Below are 11,081 nucleotides of genomic sequence, written 5' to 3' on the forward strand. Positions count from 1 at the left end.
TGCTTGGCCATGACGAGTGAGTGTGTGTGTGTGTGTGTGTGTGTGTGTGTGTGTGTGTGTTTTCTCTGTAGTGTTATAAGGTGCTTGACCATAACGAGTGTGTGTGTGTGTGTGTGTGTGTGTGTGTGTGTGTGTGTGTGTGTGTGTGTGTGTGTGTTTTCTCTGTAGTGTTATAAGGTGCTTGACCATAACGAGTGTGTGTGTGTGTGTGTGTGTGTGTGTGTGTGTGTGTGTGTTTTCTCTGTAGTGTTATAAGGTGCTTGGCCATGACGAGTCTCAACGTGCCACCTGGTCGGCTGCCAGCTCCATATGCCAGTCTCAGGGGGCGAGGCTGGCAACGGTGCCTAGTCACGTGGAGCAAGGTACTGATGCACACACACACACACACACACACACACACACACACACACACTCACTCACTGCACAAGGTACTGATGCACACACACACACACACACACACACTCACTGCACAAGGTACTGATGCACACACACACACACTCACTGCACAAGGTGCTGATGCACACACACACACACACTCACTGCACAAGGTACTGATGCACACACACACACACTGCACAAAACCTCATCGGTTTACACGCTTACACACACGCATACACACACGCTCACCGCACAAAACCTCATCGGTTTACACGCTTACACACACGCATACACACACGCATACACACACGCATACACACACGATCACCGCGCAAAACCTCATCGGTTTACACGCATACACACACACTCACTGCACAGAGCCACATCGATTTACACGCATACACACACACTCACGATACAAAACCACATTGGTTTACACGCTTACATACACTCATACACACACGTATACACACACGTATACACACACTCACCGCACAGAGCCACATCGATTTACACGCATACACACATGCATACACTCACGCTCACCGCACAAAACGCTAGGTTACGTATGTAACCATGGTTCTGTGAGTTTGGGATGACCGCCAGAGGCGGTGCTTTAAGCACTGGATGTCATTCACGTTTACGTGTAGTTCGAGTATTTGTATCAACAAAATCACCTGTGACCTGGGTGACGTATGCCTTCGCCCCTGTACTAAAGGCATGCTCCCCCAGGTCACGACCCTTGACAATCTTCTCGCGAATATTCCGAGTGACTGCCAAGCTCTGGCGGTCATCCGAAACTCATAGAACCATGGTTACATACGTAACCTAGCGTTCTATTTAGTTTCTACTGACCGCCAGAGGCGGTGCTTTAAGCACTGGATGACTAATACCAACCAAGTCACGAGGAAGTCTTACCTTACTCCCGCTGTAAGGAAGTAGGAAGAACACCAGCTGCCACTGGGTAATGAGGGACCACGTTAACCCTATAAAACCTCACAAATGTGCAGGTTGATGCCCATAACGCAGCTGTTCAGATATCTGAAGGGGGAACACCTCTTAGGGCCGCCCGCGATGTACATACACTCCTAGTTGAGTGACCTCGGACCTGAGGGACCAGGAGACTACTGCTCCTATGGGCACAAATAATAGTGTCCATAATCCAACGTGATAGCCGTTATTTGGATAAGCTGTGCCCTCTACTCTGTCCAACATGACAGAGAAACAGTGAATCAGACTGGTGGGATTCCAGTCATATCAATATAAGCCCTAAGTGCTCTCACTGGGCACAACAGGTAGGGCTCTGTCCCTGCTCGTCATCCTGATCTGGGGCTCAAGGCAGCCAGCCTGAGCGGCTGGTTTCAGTAGGATGATAATTCGCCTTTGGAAGAAAGGCCGGATTCACCCCCAAAGTTATCCCTGGGCCTCCGGGGTTCCAATATAGACATTCTTGGCTTGGCTTTCGTGTAGCCGATGCCATGGCCAAGAGAAAAGCGGTCTTCATAGACCGTTATTTCAATCCCACCCTCTCTAGAGGTTCAAAGGGGGACTGCCAGAGTGCCCTTAGGACTATAGGCAAGTCCCAAGAGGGCACTGAGCTTCGCCGAAGCGGCCTTAGTTGTTGAGAACCCATAAGGAAGCGGGTCGCTAGCATATGGGACCCAACTGTCACACCATCTGCCCTACTGTGTATGGCTGAGACGGTGGCTGCATATACCTTCATGGTGAAGGCTACAGGGCTGCCGGGATAGCACATCCACAGCCGTGTTCTGAATGCCTGTTAAATGCATTGCCCCCAGGCTCAGGAAGAGTAGATAGGCCCACAGCCACAGCTGTTGGGGTAGCATCAAGGATTGTCTGGCCTTGTGCTCCCCTGGTGGTTTATCTGGTAGACCACCGACGTGTTGTCTGCTCTTACCAGGACAGCTTTTCTACCACTACTGGAAGAAAATATTTGAGCATCAGCAGGACAACCTGCAGCTCCAAGCATATATGTGGTGTTCCTACTGCCAAGGACTCCAGAGACCTCTGAAAGTCCTGCATTGTCATACAGCTCCCCCCTGCCATAGAGGCATCGGTGGCCACCGCTCCTCTGTAAGAAGGTATGGGCCCCAAGGGAACCCCTTGGGTAAGATTATGTCTCTCCCCTACACAGCCATAGCTTTGTAAGGCAACTGGAAGTGACTCTGACCAGCTTGTGCCTGTGATAAGTGGGGTGCAAGCCAAGATCGTTCAGCCGAATTTAAAGAGGCTGCAAAGACAGAAGGCCAAAGGGAACACCTACGTGGCCGCTGTGAGCATACTCAGCAGTCTCACGGCCTACCCAACTCCCTGGTCATGTAGGCAAACGCCTGCAGGGAGGTGTCACTCTGACTCTGCAGAGGAGTCATCCCCAGAAGTCTGCAATGTCTGGGACAGGGCTAGTACCAGGTGTGACATTGAATACCCAAGACGTGCAATACGCGGTGCTGCGTAGTAGGATTTCACCATGTAGTCGTCTGTCAAACGGCACTTTGGCCGGGGCAGCGAGCATCAGGCCGGAGTGTTTAACCAGGTGTCAGCACCCGGGCAGCAACGGCTGGTTCAATATTGGGCATGCTAGCAAGGCCCTGGGCAGATGCATCTTGCATGTTGGCTAGGGCTCTAGTCTCCTGGGAGATGAGAGAACCGTCTGGGATCTGCCCATTATCTCTGCCGCTCCTCGATATATGGGGTCGAGGGCGGAACATTAAAAGCCGAAGATGGAGGCCTTTTTTTATTTTTATTTTTTTAAAGCAGCTCTGAGGAGAGGTCTGTATGGGTATAATATCCAACCCTAGACGTGTCATTGCCATCTTAAATGTGGGTCTAACTGATGTTTTTGCTTCTTTCGGAGCCCTTCAGTGTAGTGTCGCTCGTACCCAGGGAACTGGGATGAGAGAAATAGGGGCCTCTCTGAAGCCCTAGTGGAGAGAATATCCTCCTTGAGGATCTCAAAGCTGGTGACCGTATTAGAGGGAGCACCTCCGAAGGAGACTGTAAAGCCGCTGTAGTGAAAGCACTAGCATGCTGTGCAGCAGGTTGTTGTAGCTTTAGAAGCAGAGTCTTATTTCTGCGAACTCCTAAGTCGAAGTGTCTACCTTCTGGGCAAGCGGATACCTTTTCCTGCATTTGCCCCTACCAGAGGCTTCCCGGGAATCAGGCCTCTGGCGTTTGCATTGCTTAGGAGACCTAGCGCCGGAGGCGGTTCTGGCTCGTCCTCTGGCCCAAGAGGGGCCTGGCAACAGTGCATGTAATGAACATGTTGCAATATCTATACCTAGATGTATTTATTTATGTATCTATATATCTATATATATATATATCTATATATATATATATATATATATATATATATATATATGAGCGATATTTTACCAGCAGCCTTAGCGAATAACACCAGGCCCTGTTCAGATAGGTTACTGTTTAAGTGTGAACCCACTCCTCTACAGCCATCTGAACCAAATAATAAATGCTGAACAACTGAGGTTTGCAGTTTATTATGGACCAAGCCTCAATATTAACCAAGCGCATTACACCTGATCGCGGCAATGATTCCTCTTACCTTACGTAAGATAGGCTTCCATTTAAAAGTGGACCCAGCGGTTAACATTACCAAAATTGGATGCTTTAGAACTGAAATTGCGGACATAGCACATTCAGTCCCTAATCAGTAGGTAAACGTAGCCTGCTTATAGTGTTTAACACAAAGCCGACTGGCGTAAATCATGTAGCCTACTGCTTTAGAGCGGACCCACTCTACAGTCATCTGAACCAAATAATACATTCTGAACAACTGAAGTTTGCGGGGCGGAGAAATCACCCACTCAAACTAGGCAGTTTATTATGGACCAAGCCTCAATATTTACCACGCGAATTAAACTTGCTTTTAGAGCTGAAATTGCGGGCGTCAGTCATCAACAGTAGGTAGACGTAGCCTGCTTATAGCATTTACCACAAAGCCGACAGGAGTAAAAAACCTGTCCTGTTCAAGAGCGGACACGCCCATTACAGTTACCAATATAGATGGTTTAGAACTAAAATTGCGGCCATAGGCCGTCAGTTACTTGTCCGTAGGTAAACGCAGCCTGCCTATAGCGTTTAACACAAGCCAACAGGAGTAAAAACCCTGTCCTGTTTAAGAGTGGACACACTCGCTCCCAGCAACCAAGATAGATGGATTAAAAAACTGAAATTGCGGGCATTGCCCGTCAGTCATCCATCAGTAGCCTACGCTTTTAACACCATAGTTAACAGTTCCGCAAACATAGAACTGACATTTCGGGGCGTAGAACGTAGCTTTAACAGTTACCCAAACAGTAGGTAGCGACAGGAGTAAATCCTGTTAGTTTAGCCTACTTAATTGAATGCTTATGGCGAGAACGCCGCTTGCATCTTCATCATAACAACGGTACAAAACCAACTATGCGAGGATTTCCATCTCGCTTAACAAGTAGTTTTAATTATCAGCTATAAGGCGAGAAACACCTTCTGATAGCGTGACACAATCAGCTATAAGGCGAGAAACACCTTCTGATAGCGTGACACGAAGCCGACTATGCGAGGATTTCCATCTCGCTTAACAAGTAGTTTTAATTATCAGCTATAAGGCGAGAAACACCTTCTGATAGCGTGACACAATCAGCTATAAGGCGAGAAACACCTTCTGATAGCGTGACACGAAGCAGACTTTGCGAGGATTTCCATCTCGCTTAACAAGTAGTTTTAATTATCAGCTATAAGGCGAGAACACCTTCTGATGGCGTGACACGAAGCCGACAGGGGCAAGTAGGCTAACGCCGCTTGCATCTTCAAAACAACAACGGTACAAACCAAACTATGCGAGGGCTCAAGCTCGCTTAACAAGTAGTTTTAATTATCAGGTATAAGGCGAGAAACACCTGTAGCCTGCAGATAGTGTGACACGAAGCCGAAAGGGGCCGAGGGTTTCCATCTCGCTTAACAAGTGGTCTTAATTATCAGTCGTGAGGCGAGAACACCTTTACTGACTGCCGTATCTCATCGTGACAGACAATAGGGAACTATTATGCGAGGAACTCACTCGTGCAAAAAGTGGGTTTAATTATCAGTTGTAAGGCGAGAAACACCTGTAAACTGCTGATTCCCATGCCTCTTTACTCATTACCAGAGCGTGACTACTACACACGGTAAAACAAATAGAGGCAACTCACCTTTTTTCCGGATTATCCGTTTTTCCCGGATTATCCGCGAGTGGGTTTAACTACCAGTTTTAAGGCGAGAAACACCTGTACTGTAGCCCACTGCAAATGTTGATTTTTGATGCTAATCGTAGTCTTAAGAGAGCGAGAATTCGCAGCTCTACCCGAAGGTTGCAAGACTACCAACGATTAGCATGATTACACTCACCTGTGGAGTGAACATACTCACCTACTCACCTGACGCGAGAAGAATTAAGGGTCGTGACCTGGGGGAGCATGCCTTTAGTACAGGGGCGAAGGCATACGTCACCCAGGTCACAGGTGATTTTGTTGATACAAATACTCGAACTACACGTAAACGTGAATGACATCCAGTGCTTAAAGCACCGCCTCTGGCGGTCAGTAGAAACGAAATAGAACCTCATTTACACGCATACAGGCACTAAAACACACAAGCTTACACTATGAGGATATCCAAAAGCATGACTCTGTCCTGGCACCTGTCTCACTCTGTCTCTTCTGTGTGTGTGTGTGTGTGTGTGTGTGTGTGTGTGTGTGTGCAGCCTTCCTGATCACCATCCTGCCCAACACAATGATGCACTTGTGGGTGGGGCTGAACTCTGAGCCCAGGTCCCAGTTCCGCTGGGAGGAGCCGGGCCTGCTCAGCTACACCAACTGGGCCCCGGGACAGCCCAAAGACAACAGCGGCACACACACCAACAACACCCCGGTACTGTCACACTCACACACACACACACACACACACACACACACACACACACACACACGCACCAACAACACCCCGGTACTGTCACACACACGCACACACACACACACACACACACACACACACACACACACACACACACACACACACACACACACACACACACACACACACACACACACACACACACACACACACACACACACACACACACACACACACACACACGCACCAACAACACCCCGGTACTGTGACACACACACATTTGATTGCTTTTATTTGGATCCACAAGACAAGCGACAAGATACAGGATCCAAATACTTTGGGAAGAGTCTTTGACAGGGTGACAGGTCTGATAGGCTTACAAACTTTTACCAGTTCTCTTGATACTGTAACACTCAAGAGTCAAGGATAAACAAAACATCTTCGACTCCATATTTGCTTGCTACCAATGATAGCTGAAACAGAGCAGAATTTTGCTAGTTTTTTTGCCCCCTTTTTATGCAGCCCCCCCATCTGCAGCCCTCTAACAACATTCTTATGTACATGGCCTAAACTTCCAAAGACAAGAATTATTAATCGACAGTCATATCCCAGCTGGCGAATGAGTTCCATTAATGATTGATATTTCAGTAGCTTGGAATAATAGCAAGTCTCCATATACAAATCAAAACAGCAGCCTACTTCAATAATAAATACAGATGAGTTCACAGATTCATTTACAATTACAATATCTGGGGTGTTTGGAATGTTTTTAAAGTACTCATTGTCAAGTATATTATGATGAAACCAGTTCCATTTCACAGTGCTATGAAGGTAAAACCTGCCATCATGTCATAGGTTTTGCAAGTCTTTTGCAACCAGATCTACCAAACGGTCGTGCCTGGCCACATACTGTCCTTTGTAGAAATTACATCCATTGAGTATGTGAGCCACAGTTTCTTTTTCCTGATAGTTTGTATGCAGTATACAATGAGGGTTGTGCTTTGCGGGATACCATGTTGCTAAGTTGTATTTCGTTGGAAGACATTGCAGTCGTGCTTTGATCATGAAAGTAAGTATTTCTTCTGGAATGGAGTTGTTTTTCAAGACAGAATGAGATACTGAGTGATCGGCATGTTGTAGAAGCGCTAATTTTCCTTGTAGTTTTAGGCTTGTCCGGTGCTGCTCGTTCTGTGTTTGTCTAACGTGAAGGAGATTGGCTCTAATCTTCTTTGTTTGTAACTGGCTGGATGTGTCGTTTAACTTAAGGATCGCTAGAGTGGAAATCTGCGGATTTGAAATGATGTCCTCGCTGAGCGCTACTGGTGCTCCATCTGTTCCCAGCCAGGACAGTTGTAGCCCTGTGCGTTGGCAGAGGTCATTGAGATCCAGCCAATCGGAGCGCACCCCGAAACCGGCGGCCTTGATGTCCAACTTGCCGTTTTGCTTTAGTTTGAACCCTAGAAACTGGGGTTCGTTGAAGGAAGCGGCAGGTATTTTACGGCGCTTTAGGTGTAGGAGACACACACACAGTTCTCTGACGGTTGGATCATCCTTATTCAGCATATTAATCAGATGTCCGGTTCTAGAGGATGTGTAAAGCCACTCAATATTCTGGACACCCAGCCCCCCGTCTCTGCGTGGTTGGAATAATAAACCGACCCGTTTGTATGAACGTCACGAAACGTATCCTTATTTGGGACACAGATTCAACGTAGCTGGTGACTGGGAGGAACAAGTCACAGAGTTGTGCCATGAGTACACCCAAAGACACACACACACACACACACACACACACAGCAGCACACACACACACACACACACACAAAGAAGACCCCGGGACTGTCACACACACACACACACACACACACACACACACACAACGGCACACACACACACACACACACACAGCAGCACACACACACACACACACACACACACACACACACACACACCAACAACACCCCGGTACTGTCACACACACACACACACCAACAACATCCCGGTACTGTCACACACACACACACACACACACACACACACACACACACACACACACACACACACACCAACAAGACCCCGGTCTTCATGGAGTGTATTGGTTGTACATTTCCTGTCGCTCTTCTTCTCTTGATGACATCATGGTGTGTTGCCAGGGTAACTGTGTGGTGATGATGCACGCCCGGCCCCCCCGCACCACGGGCATGTGGGCCTCACGAGGCTGCGAGACGGAGAAGCACGGTTTCATCTGCATGAAGAGCAAAGGTACACACACACACACACACACACACACACACACACACACACACACACACACACACACACACACACACACACACAAACACACACACACACACACACAGACACACACACACACACACACACAAACAAACACACACACACATCCCCACTCTTCGCCCCTCCTCCATTTCCAGCATTAACGCAGTATGCCTTACCACTAAGCAATGTGTTGCGCGTGTGTGTGTGTGTGTGTGTGTGTGTGTGTGTGTGTGTGTGTGTGTGTGTGTGTTGGTGTGTTTGTCTGTGTGTGTTGTGTGTGTACGTGTGTGTGTGTGTGTGTGTGTGTGCGTGCGTGCGCGTGTGTGTTGGTGTGTTTGTCTGTGTTGTGTGTGTGTGTGTGTGTGTGTATGTGTGTGTGTGTGTGTCTGTGTGTGCATGCTCACGTGTTCAGACCCGGCCATACCTGCTGGCGTGGACGCTCTCCCCCCGTCTCTGTCGGGTGGTCTGGAGTGGGAGGGCGTGTCGTACCGGCTGCTGCAGACGCGTCTGGACTGGGAGGGGGCGCTCCACGTGTGTGAGTCGCTCAACGGGACGCTGGCCAGCGTGCACGACCCCCGCCAGCAGGCCTACCTCACGCTGCTGCTCCACGGCCTCAAGAAGCCCGCCTGGATCGGCCTGCAGAACGACATGGTGAGGGGCGCACACACACACACACACACACACACACACACACACACACACACACACACACACACACACACACACACACACACACACACACACACACACACACACACACACACACACACACACACACACACCACACACACACACACACACATAGCAGGCCTACCTCACGCTGCTGCTCCACGGGCTCAAGAAGCCCGCCTGGATCGGCCTGCAGAACGACATGGTGAGGGGCGCACACACACACACACACACACACACACACACACACACACACACACACACACACACACACACACACACCACACACACACACACACACACACACATAGCAGGCCTACCTCACGCTGCTGCTCCACGGACTCAAGAAGCCCGCCTGGATCGGCCTGCAGAACGACATGGTGAGGGGCGCACACACACACACACACACACACACACACACACACTGGCATGGTGAGGGGCATCAAGACCAGACCGGGCTGCATGACATTCATAAACTCACCATAAACTCACACACACACACACACACACACACACACACACACACACACACACACACACTGGCATGGTGAGGGGCATCAAGACCAGACCGGGCTGCATGACATTCATAAACTCACCATAAACTCACACACACACACACACACACACACACACACACACACACACACACACACACACACACTGGCATGGTGAGGGGCATCAAGACCAGACCGGGCTGCATGACATTCATAAACTCACCATAAACTCACACACACACACACACACACACACACACACACACACACACACACACACACACACACTGGCATGGTGAGGGGCATCAAGACCAGACCGGGCTGCATGACATTCATAAACTCACCATAAACTCACACACACACACACACACACACACACACACACACACACACACACATACACACACACACACACACCGGCAGTGTTTTAAAGATGTGCGAAATGTCTTTAAGCATTTCTGCTCAGTCCTATTCGCATAATTGGCACACACCTTTGAAGCCTACAGTAGTGTGTAGTCAACATTGACTTTTCTATGCGGACAGCTCTCCGCATTGTGAAGCATTGGCAAACACTTCCTCCACTCTAGGACTCCTATGGGGCCTTCACCACTCACACACACACACACACACACACACACACACATACACACACACACACACACACACACACACAGACACAGACACACACACACACACACACTTCCTCCACTCTCCTATGGGGCCTTCACCACTGAGGCTGCTGGTACACGATAGGCCTTACAGTGACGTCATCAGAGTGTGACGTGTGTGACGTGTGTGTTGTGTGTGTGTCCCCAGGGAAGGGTGTTCTCCTGGCTGGGGGAGGAGGAGCTGTCCTACACGGCCTGGAGGGACGGAGAGCCCAATCACATGCTGGGATGTGGTCACATGGCCCCGTCCGGCCTATGGACGGTCTCCCGCTGCGAAGGCAAACTGAACAACACCATCTGTGAGATTAACCCAGGTGAGGGGTGTGTGTGTGTGTATTTGTGTGTGTGTGTGTGCGTGTCTGTGTCTGTGTCTGTGTCTGTGTCTGTGTCTGTGTCTGTGTCTGTGTCTGTGTGTCTGTGTGTGTGTGTGTGTGTGTCTGTGTCTGTGTGTGTGTGTCTGTGTGTGTGTCTGTGTGTCTGTGTGTCTGTGTGTCTGTGTGTCTGTGTGTGTCTGTGTGTGTGTGTGTCTGTGTGTCTGTGTGTCTGTGTGTCTCTGTGTCTGTGTCTGTGTCTGTGTCTGTGTGTGTGTGTCTGTCTGTGTGTCTGTGTCTGTGTGTCTGTGTGTCTGTGTGTCTGTGTGTCTGTGTGTCTGTGTGTCTGTGTGTCTGTGTGTCTGTGTGTCTGT

At 49.2% G+C, this 11,081-nt stretch overlaps 1 protein-coding gene across 1 annotated transcript in view; it reads left to right on the plus strand.

Annotated features, from left to right (window-relative positions):
* LOC308382613 (C-type mannose receptor 2-like) overlaps positions 1-10,710 on the plus strand; it is a gene marked incomplete at both ends in the record, with an annotated part of 18,206 nt that extends 7,496 nt beyond the window's left edge. Inside the window, 5 exon segments of the mRNA XM_080861007.1 lie at positions 248-362; positions 6,140-6,306; positions 8,442-8,550; positions 8,978-9,216; positions 10,545-10,710. Coding sequence (XP_080717133.1) covers positions 248-362; positions 6,140-6,306; positions 8,442-8,550; positions 8,978-9,216; positions 10,545-10,710 — 796 coding nt within the window.
* Between the last annotated feature and the right edge of the window lie 371 nt (positions 10,711-11,081).

The sequence above is a fragment of the Sprattus sprattus genome, assembly GCF_963457725.1.
Source record: "Sprattus sprattus genome assembly, contig: scaffold_275, whole genome shotgun sequence".
Lineage (NCBI taxonomy): Eukaryota > Metazoa > Chordata > Actinopteri > Clupeiformes > Clupeidae > Sprattus > Sprattus sprattus.